The sequence below is a fragment of the Pituophis catenifer genome, unplaced genomic scaffold (genome assembly GCF_029215685.1).
Source record: "Pituophis catenifer annectens isolate HBS135680 unplaced genomic scaffold, rPitCat1.0.hap2 SCAF_1, whole genome shotgun sequence".
NCBI classification, from domain to species: domain Eukaryota; kingdom Metazoa; phylum Chordata; class Lepidosauria; order Squamata; family Colubridae; genus Pituophis; species Pituophis catenifer.
Window position 1 is genome coordinate 97,495,317 of NW_027256881.1, and position 20,131 is coordinate 97,515,447.

General features: G+C 40.9%; 1 protein-coding gene across 5 annotated transcripts in view; it reads left to right on the forward strand.

Annotated features, from left to right (window-relative positions):
• The first annotated feature begins 2,973 nt into the window (after positions 1–2,973).
• LOC139308859 (amine sulfotransferase-like) overlaps positions 2,974–20,131 on the forward strand; it is a 37,402-nt gene continuing 20,244 nt past the window's right edge. For 2 of the 5 annotated variants that reach the window (XM_070932789.1, XM_070932785.1), the window contains exons 1-5: positions 3,019–3,400; positions 15,505–15,710; positions 17,169–17,295; positions 18,641–18,735; positions 19,394–19,574. In XM_070932789.1, the coding sequence (XP_070788890.1) occupies positions 3,181–3,400; positions 15,505–15,710; positions 17,169–17,295; positions 18,641–18,735; positions 19,394–19,574 (829 nt within the window). In that variant the 5' untranslated portion in view covers positions 3,019–3,180. The other 3 variants (XM_070932788.1, XM_070932786.1, XM_070932787.1) reach the window with 3 other exon arrangements.

The window sequence follows — 20,131 nt, forward strand, 5'->3', positions numbered from 1 at the left end:
GGATAGAATCAAGTACACAAGTCTTAATACCACTTTATAATGCCTCGGTAGGCCACACCACATTTGGAATATTGCATCCAGTTTTGGTCACCGCAATATAAAAAAGATGTTGAGACTCTAGAAAAAGTGCAGAGAAGAGCAACAAAGATGATTAGGGGACTGGAGGATTTGAAGAATGGTTGCAGGAATTGGGTATGTCTAGTTTAATGAAAAGAAGGCCTAGGGGGTGACATGATAGCAGTGTTCCAATATCTCAGGGGCTGCCACAAAGAAGAGGGAGTCAAGCTATTCTCCAAAGCATCTGAGGTCAGGACAAGAAGCAATGGGTGGAAAGTAATCAAGGAGAGAAGCAACGTAGAACTAAGGATAAATTTCCTGACAGAACAATTAATTAGTGGAACAGCTTGCTTCAGGAAGTTGTGAGTGCTCCAACACTAGAGGTTTTTAAGAAAAGGACAACCACTTGTCTAAAATGGTATAGGGCAGTGTTGGCAAACCTTTTTGGCACCAAGTGCTGAAACAGGAGCGTGCATAAATGCAGGGGTGAGTGCCAGAAACCGGAAGAGCAGTTCTTCCAGTATCTGGCAGGCGCATGCATGCCGGTCACCTGGTTTTCTGGTTTCTGGCGTGCATGCTCACACAAAGACCAGCTGGCCGGCTGGAACCCGGAAGAGCAACAGGCGACAGCTGGCACATGTGTCATAGGTTTGCCATCACGGGTATAGGGTCTCCTGCTTGAGCAGGGGATTGGTTTAGAAGACCCCCAAGGTTCCTTCCCACTCTGTTATTCTGAAGTTGGGAAACCCAGCTGTGAATGTAGTTTCTCTGTTTGCCAGACAGGTTCAAACATAAAATAAACAGGAGGGAGCTAGGCATATGTCAAGTACTCTTGGTGTCTCTGGCAAAACCTTTGGGGATTGAATGGCGTCATCCTCACTAAGGTCAGATTTAATAGTCTGGCAATTTGTTGTTATTTATTATTCTTTTATTTAGCATTTTTTGAGTTTTACTTTATTATTCATTTGATATTAAGATCGGTAAATGACCTAGAATCTTTTAAGTTTTGAGGCAAGGATAAACCCAGCAATTAATAAACCAACCTGCTGAAAACGCTTTTAAAAAAAAAAGCCCCAAAACCCCCACCACCCTGTATTTATTTCTTTCACCACTGTTTTACTTTGTTATCTCTTGTGAGATTACTAAGAATAGAGAGAATAAAGATTGATTCCTCTTATCATTTGCCTCATGTTATACAATCAGAACATGGTGTCATGGAAGTTTATTTCACTTTTTCCTTTTTGACCTTTTCATCCAGGAAATTAGCAGGGATGAAAGAGCCTTTTCTCTCCATACATTTGTTAGTGGAAGGAGGGAATCAAGGAGCCTCTTGGAAGATAGAATGGGCTCTTACCACCAAGATATTCTCTCAAAGCAGGAGATACGGCCAGGGTGGGAAGATGCAGAAAGACTTTTTGAGAGGAGCCTTGAGCCCTTCACCCTTCACCCAGGAAAGTTTCCCATAGATTGATCAATAGTGTCCTTTCTGCTCCGGTCTTCACAACTTCAGCAGCTGGATGGGCACTTCCTATAACTGAATGTAACAACCAAAGCATATATCACTATCAACGTTTTTATTGCAAACTTCAGAGAACACTTCAGAGTTCATACACAAGAAGACACAACCACACACAGAATTCAAGAATTTCAGCAAGGCAGTCGGAGAGTAAAGATCTAGATTGAAGAATTCAGATTGGTTGCAGAAGACTTAGGTTGGAATCAGCCATCCCAATTAGCTCAATTCAGGCATGGTCTAAATGACTGGATTGCAATCAATCCAATCATCCCAAGCTGCCAGTTACTTTGCTTCCATCCCTAATTCTTGGCTCCCTTGCATTGATCAGAGAAGAGAAGAGCCTATGTAATTCCCAACCACAGAAGATAGGTAGAGATCCAGAAATTTGGCTCTCTGCTTTTATTGTGGAGAATCTGGGCACATGGTCAAGGAATGCCCTTCCAAAGCACCGAAAAAAGGAGAAAGAAAACCCAGCCACAGCTCCAGGGAAAGTTGCAGAATTAGGGAAATGACAACAGCCCCTCTTGTGAGAGCTTGCAGGAGGGGCTATCAAACCACTAAATGGAGCTCACATCCAACCCCAGGAAATTTTCTATATCCCATTGTCATCCCCAGATGGGCCTCTTAGACGTAGACCAGTAGTGGCACCAAGTGCCGAACAGCTATGTGCTTCACGTGCTTTGCATGTGCATGTGCTATCTGTGCTAACATGTGGCTCCTCCCCTTGTGCAGCTCCATCACTGGATGCTGCGTGTGCAATCACACCATCTGACCATGCGCGCAAGGTCCCCCGTGTGCTACATGCCCAATCACACCATCTGCACACGTGCACGGTTTTCACATGTGCAATGCACATGCACAAACACCATGTATGCATGAAGGCACTGTGTGCCAGTACTCTCGTGCGCATGTGCAAATGTGCGTGCATGCATAGGAGCGCCCCGAAGACCAGCTAGGTCCCCTGAATTGCACGCATGTGCACCGGAGGCCGAAACACCAGCTGGGGCACTTGCGCATGTGCCGCTGCAGGTGAATTGGGTGACAGCTCGTGTGCCGGGAAAGATGGCTCTGCATGCAACCTCAGGCACACGTGCCATCACAGATATAGATCTCTGTCATCTATCATGGTTTTCAAGTAATGCTTTTCTTAGTAAAATAGCAAAGGTTTCCTCCATCTCTGCCATTCTTGTTATTTAGGTTATTACTTAATCATGTTCTACCATGTTCTTTAGCTCTTTTTTAAAAATGTTGATTCAGTGCTGATACAATGTTTGACTAAAGACCAAATGTTTTCCTTAAACATTTGAAGAACAGGAATAGAAAAACATTCAAAAAGTACTGTAAATAAAGTTGGCCTTTAGACATGACGTGACTGACTGCCAGACATTATATAAGAGTCTGTTGAACTCAAAGTAAGGTAAGAAAAGAATTGCAACTAGTATGTTCTTAGTACTGTGATTCAAAATTTCTCTTCTCCATAGAACTTTTAGATGGCAAGAAGAGTAGCAAATTTACTCTTTGCAATGGAAACCTTCGTGGGTGAAAATTGAGCTCATGACACTAATTAACTAAATAATTAGATAAAATAATTGACTGTGTTTTTCTTCATGTTGCCAAGAATCAGGATTTTGACTATCAATACAGGAACTATTTTCAATTTCTCTATTATATCAACAGGTGAGGCAATGGAGCCATCAGGGAAGGACCCATATCTACACAAAGGATGTTATTTTCTACCAGTGCTGTCCTCACCTGAAAAAATAGATTCACTGGAAAGTTTTGAAATCCGAGATGATGATACATTTATAATCACATATCCTAAATCAGGTAAATTCAAAGATGTCTTCCAAGGAAGAGTTGGTTTTGTATCCAGTGCTTTTATTCAGTTTTTCAGTACTTTGGTTGCTGCAACTGTATCAAGCTATAAACAGATTTTAACGCTTGGCATAGAAGATAAAATGCAGGTAAAATAAAGCTGTAAAACTATATTTTGATCATTTTAATTTTACTTTAGAAAGCTGACTTTCTCTCATATTTCCATCAAATAGTTTATAAGAAGCAGTTGCCTTTATGCATCTCTGAAATGTTTACTATAGGAAGGTTGACTAAGTTAGAACACAGAATAATAGAGTTCGAAGGGACCTCAGAGATCTTCTAGACCACCCCCTGCTTAAGCAGGAGACCCTATACCATTTGAGAGAAATGGCTGCCTCTAGTTACTTCTTAAAAGCCTCCACAATTTTTGAAGGCAACTATTCCATTGGTTGATTGCTCTCACTGTCAGGAACTTTCCCCTTAGTTCTAGGTTGCTTCTCTCCTTGATTAGTTTCCATCCATTGTTTCTTGTCTTGCCTTTGGGTGCTTTGGAAAGTGGTTTGACCCCCTCATCTTTGTAGAAGTCCCTCAAATATTGGAACAGTGGTATCATGTCACCCCTAGTCCTCTTTTTCATTAGACTAGACATACCCAATTCCTGTAGCTGTTCTTGGTATGTTCTAGCCTACAGCTCCCTAACCATGTGTGCCGTTCTTTTCTATACTCTTTCCAGAGACTCAACATCTTTTTTATATTGTGGTGACCAGAACTGGATGCAGTATTCCAAGTGTGGTTTTATTAAGGCTTTGTAAAGTGGTACTACAACTTCACTTGATCTTGATTCTATCCCTCTGTTAATGCAGCCTAGAATCGCATTGGTATTTTGCTGTTGCCACACATTGTTGACTCATATTTAAATTATTTTCCTCTAGGACTCCAAGATCCCTCTCATAGTTACTGGGATTAAGCCATGTTTCACCTAGTCTGTAGTTATGTGGTTGGTTTTTCTTGCCTAAGTGAAATATCTTACTTTCATCAATGTTGAATTTCATTTTGTTAGATAAGGCCCGGTATTTAAATCTGTCAAGATCTTTTTGGATCTTTTTTTTTTTGTTTTCTTTCGAGCTTTATATTTTATTTTACATATACATATCAATGCATGAACAGTGTGGCACCTGGGTGTCATGCATTCTAATACAAATGGAACTGGTAAAATTGATCATAGTTTTTACATTCAACCAAAATGTATATTTCTAATAATAATACACATTTATATTAAATTATAGTGTATCATTATTTAGTTATTCCATGTTTTAATATATTGCTCTAACGCCATTCATCATATTATTTAATCATACATATTAATACCGCTATTCATTTTCTAAGGTTCCCTCTTGTTATTGCTTTTATTTTATTATGTAAAAATGTATACACTAATATTCCCCCTTTCTCTTATTTCTATCTCTATTCTAACTTGTCACCCTTTTATTAAAATACATTTTCTTTCTATCCTGTCTAACATCTAATCGTGCCATGGTTCTAAAAAAGAAGGGAGAGAAAGAAGAAAAGCAAATCAGAACAACAACAAAAAAGAGAAATTCTTTCCTTTCTATCCATCGTCTCTTGTCCGCTTCAATACTTTGGTTGCTATGCTTTTTTTGACTTGCCTCCCATATTCCTCTCTTGGATCTTGATCACTGTTTGCATCTACTTCTTGGATATTCAGTCTAAGTATTTCTCACATTTCTACCTTCTTCCACTGCCTAGTTTCCAAAATATCTACCCAGGCCCCTATCTCCCTTTCTCCAATTCACTTTTCAACTCTCTTAAAATATTTCCCCCCTGATTTAATTCACCAATCACTGTTATTTTTATTATTATCTCCTCCTTGTCTTCTTTTGTTCGCTGGTTCTTTGGTTCAATCTTTTCCTCCATTTCTTCTGTTAGCTTTTCCCTTTTCTGGGCACCTTCATCTTCACTCATCATCCCTTGTATAGTATTTTCCATTTTTTTCAAAATCTCCTTAAATTCTTTCTCTATGATGTCCTTTGTGCTTTGGAAAATCATCTATATCATTTATGAAGATATTGAAGAGTACTGGAACCTTGGGCTACCCCACTGGTTACTTCCCTCCACGTGGATGTAGTTCTGTTGAGGACTACATGTTGAGTACAGTTTGTCAGTCAGTTCTAAACCCACCTAGTGGTAGTGCTATCTATCCCACATTTTATTAGCTTGCCAAGAAGTAAGTTGTGATTGAGTTTATCAAATGCTTTTCTGAAATCTAAGTGTACTATGTTCACAGCATTTAGCTCATCTACTAATTTGGTCACTTTGTTGAAGAATGAAATAAGATTTATTTGGCATGATCTGTTTTCAATGAACCCATTTTGGCTTCTGGTTATAACCCTGTTTGCTTCTAGGTTGTTCACAGATTTGTTACTTGATTATCTTTTCCAAGATCTTCCCAAGTATTGATGTCAGGCTGATTGGTCTCAAATTTCCTGAATCTGTTTTTCTTTTTTCCTTTTTGGAAGATAGGGGCCACACCAGCTCTTTTCCAGTCGCCAGGTTTTTCGCCGCTGATCCAAGAACTTTGAAAGATATGTTTCAATGGTTCTGAAATTATGTCTGCCAGTTCCTTCAATAGTCATAATCATAATCATAAGTTTATTTGTCAAGCATATATAAGATAACAGGTAAAAGTATAAACATAATTTGAATACATTAAAAGAGTAAGTAAAAAGGAATATTAGGACAGGGACGGTACGCACGCTGGTGCACTTATGCACACCCCTTACAGACCTGTTAGGAATGGGGTGAGGTCAGGGGTGGGTTCCAATTTTTTTTACTACTGGTTCTATGGGTGTGGCTTATTTGGTGGGTGTGGCTTGGTGGTCATGTGACTGAGTGGGCGTGGCCAACTCAAAGTCACTCACGGCAAGATGGGGCGGCACCTTGCTGTGAGTGACATCAAGTTGGCCACGCCCACTCAGTCATATGACCAATGCTGCAGAGACAGAGCGATTTCCTGTGTACCTTCCCCTGACCCTTGGGCTGATAAAATAAAAGCCTGCCTGCCTAGCAGCCCAAACAGGAAAATGAGGGGGGGGGGAGACGCTTCATGTCTAGAAAAACAGCCTTTCTTTTAATTGCCTCATCAAACCACAAACTCCTCCAATCAGGGCTTCGGTCTCTGAGTAACGGGTCGGATGAAGAGTGCGGAAGTGACTAAAGGGGGAGAGAGGGACAAAGCCCCCTTAACGTGGATGCACGTAAAAAAAAGGGTGGAATTTTGACAAACTTCTCCCCCAAGACCAAGAAGAGATTCATTTCCCACTTGCCTTCCCCCCCCCCAACATTTCCAAGAGCCTCCAACATTGCAGCAGCTGCTGCTCCTCGCCTCTCCTGTCCCGGAAGTGGAACCAGGCACCGTTTCCTCCCCAAGTCATTGTTGGAGCATCAGAGATCTAAGGAAAGTCTTCCAGCTCTTCACAATCAACTTTAAGAGAGGCAAGAAGCCAATGCAAAAGAAGCGGCAGCGGAGCCAACAGGGGTTTGTGTGTGTGTGTGTGTGTGTGTGTGTTTGTCCTTCTGCGGTCCTCTCCCGGGGCACAGCCAGGGCTTCACCGCCTCCTCTTTCCTTCAGCGGGACTGCCTCCAAGTCCTTGCTAAGGGATAAACACACACACACACACACACACACACACACACATGCCCTGCCTTGTCACCTCCACTGCTGCTTCTTTTGCATTGGCTTCTCACCTTTCTTAAAGTTGATCGTGAAGAGCTGGAAGACATTTGCTTAGATCTCTGACGTTGCACAATGACTTGGGGGAGATCTAAGGAAACGTCTTCCAGCTCTTCACGATCAACTTTGAGAGAGGCGAGAAGCCAGTGCAAAAGAAGCGGCAGTGGAGGCAACAGGGCAGGGCGTGTGTGTGTGAGTGAGAGAGAGAGAGAGAGAGAGAGAGAGAGAGAGAGAGAGACATCCAGCCACCCTCCCCCAGCACTGCCACTGCTCCTGCCCCTCTCACCTCCAGCACAGCGGCTCCGTCTCCCTGAAGGGCTGCCCGCCCACCCACTGGCTGGGCTGCAAAGCAGGCAAGCATGGTAGGGCCATGGGGAAGGGAGCTAGCTAGCCGAGTGGCCCTGACATGCTTGCCTGCCTTCCCGATGATCCCCGTGGCCAGGCCCTCTTGCTTACCTTCCTCCCCCACCACCGCTTCTTTTTTTGGCTGCTTACCTTCCATGGCAGCTGGTCCAGAGACAGGAAGGCAAGCTAACCCGAGTTTTTGGCAGCCCCCAGCCAGCTGCCACTGCTGGAAAGTGGCTGGCCAGAAAGCCTTCAAAAAGGCTTTTTTGCCAGCGACTTTCTCCGCAGGCTGCCAAAAAGCATCTGCTGTTGTCGCCATGTTCTTTGCGCATGCACATTCCATTGGACTTGCAAGGCAATAGGATGTGCATGTGCAAAGAACATGGCGGTGATGAACATGGAAGGCGGGGAACCGGTTTGGGGGCGTGGCCAGCCAGGAATTACTACTGGTTCTCCGAACGATGAGAGAGTTTTACTACCGGTTCTCAAGAACCGGTGCGAACCGGGAGCAACCCACCACTGGGTGAGGTCAACAGTAGACAGTTTAAAGTTAAAGTTTTGGGGCTTTGGGGAAGAAACTACAGAGTCAGGTAGTGCATTCCAGGCATTGACCACTCTCTTACTGGAGTCATATTTTCTGCAATTGAGTTTGGAACGATTTACATTGAGTTTGTATCTATTATTTGCTCGTGTATTGCTGTGGTTGAAACTGACGTAGTCATTGACAGGAAGTACATTGTGGCAGATAATTTTATGTACTATGCTTAGGTCAGACTGAAGTCAGAGTAGTTCCAAGTTGTCTAAACCCAAAATTTGAAGTCTGGTGGCATAAGGTATTTTATTGCAGTTAGAGGAATGGAGGACTCTTCTTGTAAAATATCTCTGGACTCTCTCGATTGTATTTATGTCCGATATGGAGTGTGGGTTCCAGACAGATGAGCTGTATTCGAGAATTGGTCTACTAAATGTTTTGTATGCTCTAGTTAGTAGTACAACATTACCAGAGAAGAAGCTACACAAGATTAGGTTAACAATTGTTAATGCCTTTTTGGCAATGTTGTTACAGTGGGCTCGGGCACTTGGATCTTTAGAAATGAATACTCCAAGGTCCTTGACAGAGTGATGGTCATCTACAAGGTCATGTCCATCTAATTTGTATTTTATGTTTTGATTTTTTTTTGCCAATGTGCAAGACAGAGTATTTGTTGCTTGATATTTGAAGTTGCCACTTGTTAGACCAATCTGACACATAGTCAAGGTCTTTTTGAAGGGTAGTTGCATTGTCAGTGGTGTTGAATAGTTTAACATCATCATCAGCGAAGAGAACACAGTTGCTTTTAATATGATCACCAAGATCATTTATGTAAAGTATGAAGAGTATTGGACCTAAGATACTGCCGCTATTAACATGTACAGGATTTGATAGAGCGCTTTCTATTTTGACCGCTAATTATCTGTTTGACAGGAAGGCAGCTATCTATTTATGTAGGAGTCCAGAAATGCCATAGGATTTTAGTTTTAGAAGTAATTTGTCATATACCACTGAATTAAAAGCTTTACAGAAGTCTATGTAAACTGCATCTATTGTTTTGCCCTGATCGAGATGTGTAATCCATATGTTTTTGCAATGTAGTAGTTGTAGATTACAGGATAATTTTTTTCTGAAACCGAATTGTTTGTTAGAAAGTAGGTTGTTTGTCTCTAGGTGTAGGGTAATAGATTGGTTAATGATTGATTCCATGACTTTGCAGGTGACGCAACATAAAGAGATTGGTCTGTAATTTTCAACTAGGCTAAGGTCTCCCTTTTTGAAGATAGGGATGACCCTGGCTGTGACCATTGGTAGGGCAAGGTGCTGATACTGAAAGATTTTTCAAAAATTATGCTTAGAGGTTCTGCAATTGCAGTGGAAAGCTTTTTTAAGAAGTATGCACATAGTCCATCAGGTCAAATAGATAGAGATGGTTTTAGATTGTGTAGTGCCTTTTCAACATTGTCTTCTGTAAAATCAATATGTATAAGATCACCATAATCATTGTAACTGTCTGTAGTATGACTGGAAAAAATTGGGTATGTGTTGTTGCTGTTTACAAAGACTGAGCTGAAGAACGTCTTAAAGAGATTGACTTTAATGGTTTCATCAATACAATCTTCATTGTTTGGTCCTTTTAGGGGTGGAATGTATATCGAGTCTTTAAGTTTCTTGTTTACAAAATTATAGAAGGCATGGGTGGATTTTGTGTTTATAAGGTTTTCTTCTTGCTTGATGTGATAATTGGTGCATTCAATCTTTATTTGTTGGCATAAGATTTTGTAGCGGCTTTTGAAGTTAGCTACGTAGTTTGTTTTGTTTATTCGCCAAAGAGATTTTTTTGTTTTGTTTGTTTTGTTTTGTTTGTTTTATTAAATTTATATACCGCCCTACTCCCGAAGGACTCAGGGCAGTGAACAGGCACAAAATAAAATACATAAATACAAAAGTTAGAAACATAATTAAAACCAAATTAAATAATTTAGCCCAAGACAATTAAAAATCCCAATAATTTAAAACAAATTAAAATTTCAATTTAAAAATTTAAAAGAAAGGGGAGAAAATTAGGCCAGGCCGGCTTGCTGGAATAGGAGGGTCTTAAGAGCACGGTGGAAAGTGCGCAGATCCGGGATCCTCCGTATCTCTGGGGGGAGCTTGTTCCAGATAGTGGGTGCCCCCACAGAGAAGGCCCTCCCCCTGGGGGCCACCAGTCGACACTGCTTGGCTGACGGCACCCGGAGGAGCCCCTCTCTATGAGAGCGTACCGGCCGGTGGGAGGCTGTTTGTGGTAGTAGGCGGTCCTGTAAATAACCAGGTCCTAAGCCATGGAGTGCTCTAAAGGTGGTGACCAAAACCTTGAAGCGCATCCGGAAGACCACCGGGAGCCAGTGCAGCTCGTGCAGGAGAGGTGTCACACGGGAGCGCCATGTTGCTCCCATAACCACCTGCGCGGCCACACTCTGCACCAGTTGGAGCCTCCAGGTGTTCCTCAAGGGGAGCCCCATGTAGAGAGTGTTACAATAGTCCAGGCGGGGGCATGAGTGACTGTATGTAGGAAGTCCTGATCCAGAAAGGGACGCAACTGGCGAATCAGGTGAACCTGATGAAAAATCCTCCTGGTCACGGCCGTCAAGTGCTCTTCTAAAGACAGCCGTGAATCCAGGAGGACGCCCAAGTTGCAAGCCCTCTCCGTGGGGGCCAGCGATTCGCCCCCAATAGTCAGCAATGGCGTCAACTGACTATATCGGGACGTCGGAAACCACAGCCACTCGGTCTTGGATGGGTTGAGCCTGAGTCTGTTCCTCCCTATCCAGATCCGCACGGCCTCCAGACACCGGGACATCACTTCAAGGGCATCGTTGGGGTGGTCCGGGGTGGAGATGTACAGCTGGGTGTCATCAGCTTACTGGTGGAAACCACGGATGATCTCACCCAGTGGCTTTACATAAATGTTGAACAAAAGGGGCGAGAGGACCGACCCTTGTGGCAACCCACATATGAGGGGCCTCGGGGTCGACCTCTGCCCCCCTGCCAACACTGACTGCAACCGGTCAGAGAGAAAGGAGGAGAACCACCATAGTATAGTGCCCCCCCCACCCCTAACTCTTCCAACCGGTGCAGCATGATACCATGGTTGATGGTATCAAAAGCCGCTGAGAGATCTAATAGGACCAGGACAGAGGAGCAACCCCTGCCCCGAGCCCTCCAGAGATCATCGACCAACGTGACCAATGCCGTTTCCGTGCTGTACCCAGGCCTGAAGCCTGACTGGAACGGATCCAGATACGTCGTTTCATCCAGGTACTGGGGGAGCTGCTGCGCAACCACACTCTCAACAACCTTCGCCACAAAACAAAGGTTGGAGATCGGACGATAGTTAGCCAACACTGCTGGGTCCAGGGAAGGCTTCTTGAGGAGAGGCCGCACCACCGCCTCTTTCAAGGTGGCGGGGAAGTCACCCTCACCCAACGAAGCATTTATAACCCCCTGGAGCCAGCCTCGCGTCACCTCCCGGGAAGCCAGCACTAAACAGGAGGGACACGGGTCCAATAAACAAGTGGTCGCGTTCAGCCTACCCAGAATCCTGTCCACGTCCTCAGGGGTCACAGGATCAAACTCATCCCAGATAACATTCTCAAGACTTGCCCCAGTCCCTCCCCCTGAGACTATCCAGTCGGAGTCCAAATCTTCCCAGATCTGAGTGATTTTGTCATACAGATACTAAACAAAATCCTCGGCTCTACCCTCCAAGGGGTCCTCCTGCACTTCCTGGTGGAGCAGGGAGTGGGTCACCCTAAACAGGGCGGCCGGGTGGTTCTCTGATGATGCAATAAGAGCAGCAAAATAGCTACATTTCGCTGCTTTTATCGCCACTAGGTAATTCCTAATATGAGATCTTACCAGTGTCCGGTCAGATTCTGAAAGACTGGCCCTCCATCTACTCTCTAGGCATCTTTTCCGGCACTTCAACTCCCTCAGCTCCTCAGTGAATCAAGGAGCCAAATGAGATCAGCGCCGGGTCAGAGGCCACAAAGGCACAACCCGATCCAGAGCTCCAGTGGCCGCCCTATCCCAGGCGGCCACTAGGTCTCCAGTCGAGGCGTGTGCCAGAGCCTCAGGAAATGGCCCAAGCTCCATCTGGAACCTGTCAGGTTCCATCAGGCGCCTGGGGTGGAACCATCTCACCGGCTCCACCTCCCTGTGGCGGGGTGCAGCAGTTTGAAGGTCGAGACGAAGGAGAGAGTGATCTGACCATGACAAGAGCTTGGTAACTATATCCCCTATCTCAAGATCACTCACTGGATTGTAATTTCCTTATTGTTATTGGTAGTTTATTTTTTCTGGTTTTGTGAGGTATTAGTGGTACGTAAAGTTTAATGATTCTTTTGAGTTCGTGCAAGAAAATGTTGTAATGGTCGTCAGCAGTATTACAGCCAGAGAATAGATTTTGCCAATCAAGATACGAGAGTTCATTGTCTATGAGATCATAATTGGCTTTTTTCAAGTTATAACTGGGAATCCCATCATTATGATTTTTGAGAGGACGTAAGTTGAGACAAAAGTCAATCATGCTGTGGTCGCTATTGGAGAATAGTTCTTTTATTTGTAGTCCATAAATAGAATTTAAACTGTTGCAGAAGATGAGATCAAGGCAGTTGTTGAGTCTAGTGTTGTTAGTTACTAGTTGATCAAGTCCCAGATTAGTTACAGTATAGGTTCTGAATAGGTTCAGTTGTACATTCATTTAGGGTCCAATTAATAAGTGGTAAATTAAGGTCACTAAGAAAAATTATTGGGTGTGGGCAGGAGGCTGCCCAGGTTAGTAGTGAAGTTAACTTGTTCGCATGTTTGATGTCGTAATCTGGGGCTCTGTAACAAAGTAAGAATCGAAGTGTGGTATTTAAGGACAGGTCGCAGACGATGGTCTCAGGAAGAGCAAGTTCGCGTGTAACTTGAATATTTTTTAGATGTAGGGACTTTTTGTAGAAGATAGCAACACCACCTCCTCTATGGATTTTCCTTTTTTTGTATGAAGATAGATGTGAAGTATGAATTAAGCAGTTCTGCTTTCTCTCTCTCTCTCTCTCTTTTTTTTGCAAAAAGTTTTTTTATTTTTATTTTTTTCCAACACACAAATTACATCTTTTCGGAACAGAGCCTGATCCGGTCATCAATTTATACAATTTTTTTCCATCTTTAACAAAATTTTGTATATTCTATTTTGCCATAACACTTATTTCTTAATCTTAAATTACCTATCTCAACTAGTACCATCTTAAAAGAATTAAATCAAATTTACTTAATCAAAACAATTACCCTTCTATTAACCCCCCTTAAATCTTAATTCAGTTAATACCTCATAATACATTACACAATTCTTACCCTAAATCTTCACTATTAACAATATTTAATCTTAAATCACCTATCTCCCCTATTACCATCTTGTAAAGAGTTTACTCTTATTTATTTAATCAAAACAATTACCCTTCTATTAATTCATTTTAAATCTCAATTCAATTAATACCTCATAATACATTTCACAATTCTTAGCCTAAATCCTCACTATTAACAATACAGGTCAAATATGTTTATATTTCAAAATCTTATTTTCCTTTCTAAAACTTCCCCACATTTATTATTACTTCGTATAATGCTCAATACATCTTTATTTCCTTATTACTTCACCAAATTTAGATCCTATCTCTAATCCCAAAAATATAGCAATTCAACAATGAAACATAGTTCTTAATTCAAATAAAACTACAATACAGTTTTCCAATTATTTCCCACAATTCTATCTCTTTAACCATACCATTTATATAAAAACTAGTTTAAGGATATTATCAAAAATATTAAAAATATTAAAATATTAAAGTTATTGAAAATATTCAAATTATTGCAATTATTATAGGTATTTAAACAATATCCCAGTTTTTATAGTCATCAATTATTCTCAAGTAATACCATGTAGCATCTTAACAAAAATTTATTCATTATGTCCATTGATATATTTTCTTTTAACATAGTCTATTTCTCATATATTATAGCTTCCATCCATATTTCAATTTTAAGTATCTGTAACTTATTCTTCTCATATTTCTGTTAACCATTATTAATCTCAATATAGTTATTTTATAAATCAAAGTCCTGGACTTTTCTATTTTACTGCATGTTCCCCAATTCTTTCATTGTTAATCCCAGTGTGATCATCTTTATAACTATTGTTTTTTTCACAATATAGTCTCTAAAAACCTCCTTTTTATTATTACTATCCACCTGTACATTACTTATTCATATTTAATCACATTGTCTCTTCTTTATTTCCAGCCATTATGTCTTGTTTCTTCATGTTCTTGTCTGCTTGCGTATACTTCATTTTAGCTTCAATGTCCTCAAATTTTATTCTCCATGTAGCATTTTAATTATTTTTCTTATTTCTATTCCAAGTCAAATACATCAATTTATTCCTTCTCTAATTCCTGTGCCACTTTATTCTTTTTAAGTTGATGTCATCCCAATTATAAGAGTTCCATTGTGGTTCCCCTTTTCTTTCTTTTTTTCCCCAAAGTCAAGCTGCCTGCAGCAAAGAAATCATCCTCCACAAATTCTCACGGTTGTTATCTGTAAAGTTCATGATTTTCCAAAACAAAAACCAAGTTGCAATGTTCATTTTTAGTCCAGAAGGTATCTCTCTGCAATCCACAATTTCCAATTGTTTAACAAGTATCCATTTTGTTTCAGTTACATAACAATCTTACTTGGTTTGTCTTTTTCTTTTTAGTTTTAAAAGTATCAAATCTTTTTTTTAAAGTCCAGTCCAAATTTAAACTCTTTCCAATCCTTTGAATCTCAATGTTTAAGGTTTCCAATTAGTTTTATTCAAAAGTCAATTTTCTGTCTGGTTTTTGTCTCTTTAAAGTTACATTTCAAAATCTTCTTTGCTCCTTAGCCGCTATTTTATTGCTAGGAGTCTTGTAGTTAAAAGATGTTTCCCTTGATGTTATTACAAGCCTGGGTTGGCTGTCACTCACCCGGCTTCGAAAAACTCCATTCTGTTCCGCTTGCCTCCTGCTCAATACTTGAACCGGTTGTCCCAGCTTTGTGGCAGCCGCCATGGCTGCCGCCCCCCATTGCCGAGTGACAGATAGTTCCCTCTGACCTTCAAGGAACTTGCCTGTTCCTCTTGGTCATCCGAGGTGCCTCTCTTTCTTCCCCATTCCTGCAGGACGGTTCTGGTCCAAAGACCCATTGGTGGTGATTCGTCAGCTAGGGTTTTCGCAGGGCTCATTGGAGCCCGCTAATTCCCCCACTGTCTTGCCGCGATGCCAAATCAGACGTCACACTTTCTCTTTACTTCCCATTTCTTCTTTGCCATCTTCTCCAATTAGTAGACCGATTGCTTGATTTTTTTCTTGTTTTTTATGTGTTGAACATTCTCCAAATAATGATGGCCCTGGATGACTTAATTTAATTATTTCTTATTTACAGGCACAGTGTGGACTCAGAACATTGTGAGCTTGATTCTTTATGAAGGTCATCGAGATGGAACTGAAAATATTACCCTGTTTAAGAGGGCACCATGGCTAGAGTATAATATTAATGAAGATTTACCTAGTCGCCCATCACCTCGTGTCATTTGTTCCCATCTGCATTACTATTTGGCACCCAAAGGATTACAAAATAAAAGAGCAAAGGTAGGACATATTTTGGTAACTTGTGGGGTGGAGTGGGGAGCTGTCTAACTTCTTCTTCTTTTTTTTTTTTTACCTCTGCATCTGAATGTTTTATTGAGAAATAAATGCAATGAAGTTTGCATGTTCCAATGTGTTTGGTGATTTGCAGGCTGAGTAAAATGCTTGGCTGAAATAGAACCAAACTGAAGATCCATACAGATATTTAATCCTTCATGTTACTTTTTCCAAAATGACACTTCCAGATGGATTGGAACTTTTTGTGCAGCATAGTAAGTTTTTATTTTAACATATCTAGAGGATGCCAAGTTGAGGAATCCTACCTTTAGCCATAAAATTGTATGGCTTACGCATTGTAAGCCGCTCTGAGTCTTCGGAGAAGGGCGGCATATAAATTAAAGCAAAAAAAAAAAAATCCTTTTTACAATTGCTACTCTCAGTCTCTCATGCCCTCCTGGATGGAGGACTGTAATAGCTTTAATGCAGAGCTGTTTTTTACAACAGCCCTTAAAGTATTCAGAAACTTCAGTGGGTGCAAAATGTAGCAAGGTAGGCATTTGTGTGTTCTCCAAGAACTGCATTCATTGCACTTCTGCTTTGGAAACTACATTGGCTATCTCTTTGATTCTTGTTCTGGTTTAAATTTCCTAGGTATGAACTTTAAAGCCCTTCAGGAATTGGAAACAGGTCATTTGAAGGACTTCTGTCCTCACTTACATCTACCCATTCCATCAAGTCCAGTAGGAAAGGCATGTTAGGAACCTGTCAGCTGGGGAGTTTTAGGGATGACCTAGGCAGACCCTTTTTTGCCATAGCCCCTGCCCTATTCCCTCTAAAGTGAGGCTGGTTCCAACCTTGCTGGCCTTCTGGAAGATCCTCCAAATGGTTTTGCTAATGAGCTTCGAGGTTATATGATAAAGAGTAGCTTCAAAGGTGATTGTATGAGAGTTAATTGATGTACTCTCTGTATGCTTTGCTGCCATTCTGGGTTTGTTTGTTTTTTGTCTTCTTTTTAAATTTAAATTTAAATTGAGGTTCTTAATGGTTTTTATGTATTTTATTTAATTAATAAATAATTAAAAGTCACCCAAAGTCACCATGTAAGATGTACAGCTAGACAACTGGGATAGACAGACAGACAGACAGACAGACAGACAGACAGACAGACAGACACACAGACAGATAGATATAGATAGATAGATGAGAGAGGGGAGAGGTGGAGGGGGAGAGGTGGAGAGGGAGAGGGAGGGAGGAGAGAGAGAGATTGTAGATATATTTTTATCCATGGGAAGTTAACATATTGTGAAATAAAGTACAAATGGAGTTCTGCCCTCCAGAAAGTCCCCTAAGGTCCATCAAGCCTCAAGGTTTTTCAACCAATCCCACTTTTTTCCTGCTGTATTCACTCTAACTGGAGTCTCTGAGGTTCATTTTTGACTAGATACTTTCTTCTTCCTACAGATTATTTATGTGTTTAGAAATCCAAAGGATGTCTTGGTTTCTAGCTATCATTTTTACAAAATTCTAACCATGATGGAAACAACAGAAGAGTTTGATGCTTACTTGGAGAAGTTTTTGGCTGGCAAAGGTAAGAACTTAATCACAATCAAGTTAGTTTTTCTTTTGGACAAGAGATATGAATTCAATCCACTTCCTGCAAGTGGCAAACAATCCACCTCCCCTCCTTAAAATAAGATAAGAATAGTTATTTTCAATCCTCATTCAATTATTTCCATAAACTATATGCAAACAGTTTATAATGGGATGGATGAGTGGAGAAGAATGCAGGATTCCTTAAATAACTCATGATGCAAAAGTGGATGGGAGAGGCAAGAGAAAGCAGCTTGTTAAGGAAGAGTGAGAAGAAATACAAGGATCCATTTAATATAGAGAAAAATGGAGGGGAATAATTTGTTGGATTTAAAATCAGGGGTTAGTATTATTATTGTTGCCATTGTTATTGTTATTATTATCATTGTTATATTAGTCAGGAGACTGCAATGCTATTACAGAATAGTAGTTTGGCTGCCAATTTACCAGCTCTGTTGTGGGAGATGCTCCCAAAGTGCACCACAGAAGGGCGAGCTGGCTTTACAACAGAAAGAAAGATGAGTAGATCTTCTTGCAGCAGCATCCAAGGACCCCCTCTCTTCACCGGACATGCCTTGGAAGTGGGCATCACAACCTGGAAGGTTCAGAGCCAACTCATCTCCCCACCGAAGTGGTACCTATTTATCTAGGTATCGTAGAACATTCTTTCAAACTGCCAGGTGGGCAGAAGCTGAGGCAAATGATGGGGGCTCACCCCACCATACAATGCTTGAACCGCTGGCGCAGAGACCATTATTAACCCACTGAGTCACTGGGTTATGTTGGGAATAATGGACAGAATCTAAAATTAATACAAATCAATATAATTTGAAAAAGTAGAGATTTATCCTTATTTTTTTTAAAAAAAAACATCAGAAAACTAAAAAAATAAACACTCTCTAACATGAAATCACATGGGGAACATTTAAGGGTTGGACACAGAAGAGAGCTAATGGAAGTAAGTCTGATATTTGCAAATGTATAAAACATTAATTCAGGCTGCCCAAAAATCCAAATAAAGAAAAGCAAAAGAAACAACACAATATAACAGCATCTTGACAAAACTTTCCCCTTAACAAGTGAGAGTATGTAATCACATTAGTTACAGCTCCCATTCCTTCTCTCTCCTCTCTGCATTCAGTGTTATTAAGATGGCCCCCAGTTCAGCTTTGATCCGTAGGCCCATCAGGTCATAAGGATAAATGGAAAAAATCCAAGCATTCAGAATGTATCCCTGAGATGGATTGTTAGCTGGAACATTGCAGTGCCCAGCTAAACAATTAAACCAAGTGACTTTGAAGATTGCACTCATATTTATGCCAAATTCATTTCTCTCCTATCAGTGCCCAGTAGTTTATGGCTTGACCATGTAGAAGGCTGGTACACTCATAAGGGTGATTTCAATATTCTCTTCCTTTCTTATGAAGAAATGAAAAAGGTAAGATGTGTAAATGTGTAATGCAATATGAACAACCATCAAGCATAGGAGGCTTTAGAAAGGGAGGAATGTGTAGAATAACTTATTCCAGCAAGGAGTAGTAGAGGTGACCACTGAACCTTGGTTATTTTGGTGAACTCCTGGAGGAATGGTGAGGTCTCTGAAGAAGCATAAGAGCCCCCTTTTCAACAGGAAGGAGAAACTAGAATATGGTCATCTTGGTATCAAAAAGATTAATAAAATCATTTTTGTGAGCAGTTGGTGACATGAGCAGGATATGAATTTAATCAATAAAATAAAGTAAAATAAAATAAATAATGTTCTCCTCTTTTGGCTCAAAGAAGGTTGACTCAACTCAAGTGCATTTTCAAGAGACCAAAGCATTTATTTAGCTTGGTTGGAGAACCGAACAGCTTCTTTTGCCGTCAAGATTGCTAAGAATATAAGAGTCTGAATCATTAATATATTGAGAACCCAAAATGTTTCTCAACAACTTGTCTCTTGGAAACCCTTAGTAGCAGTTCTAAGGATGGATTTCTGTGTTTAATGAATACGGTTCATTTAAAAAAAATAAAACTACAAATGATTTATCAGCAACATTTTCCTTCTTTTCTCCATTGTTATGGATGAACTAATATAAAGCTGTATCAAATTGCAGGATCTGAGAAGTTCTGTACTGAAAATATGCCACTTCTTAGGAAAAGAACTAACTGAAAAGGAGGTGGATGATGTGGTGGATAAAGCTACATTTGATAACATGAAAGCGGATTCTAGAACAAACTATGCATCCCTGAATATTACCTTTCTAGATCGTAGCAAAGGGGTCCTTCTTCGTAAAGGTAAGTCCATAGAAATGTATACTCTGTCTAGGGGTAGGTTTATGAATATGCCAGGATTGCCACCTTCAACTAAAAGTCACTTTTTGTAGAGTGGTATGTACATTTTCTAACAACTTCTCTTTCTGCTGTCTCTTCAGGATGTTGCACTAGTCTGAGGCAGCCATAAGGCTTTCTTAGCTGCACCAGTGTTAAATTGGTGGACTCCTTTTTATCCTGACAGAGGTTTTTTTGCCATGGATATTATCTGACTATTAAAATTAATAGTCTAGTCTGTTGCTTGCACAGTCTAATGATCCTTTAGGAATGAGATTGTTCTATCTTATACTGGCCACTTTAGCCTGTTGGAGACACATCTTCTTTGCTCTCTACCCTGGGCACTGTCTTCCAGTCTTAGAGCTGCCTCCTTTAAGCCTGCAGGGACATAGCCAATGCTAAAAAAAACCCAAACCTATCAATCATTTCAATTAATCATGGGGCCGGTTCCAGCAGGGTGAACTCCAGATCATTTAGAACTTCACTGGCAGACCATTGGTTCCCTGACTTCCCAGAACAAGATC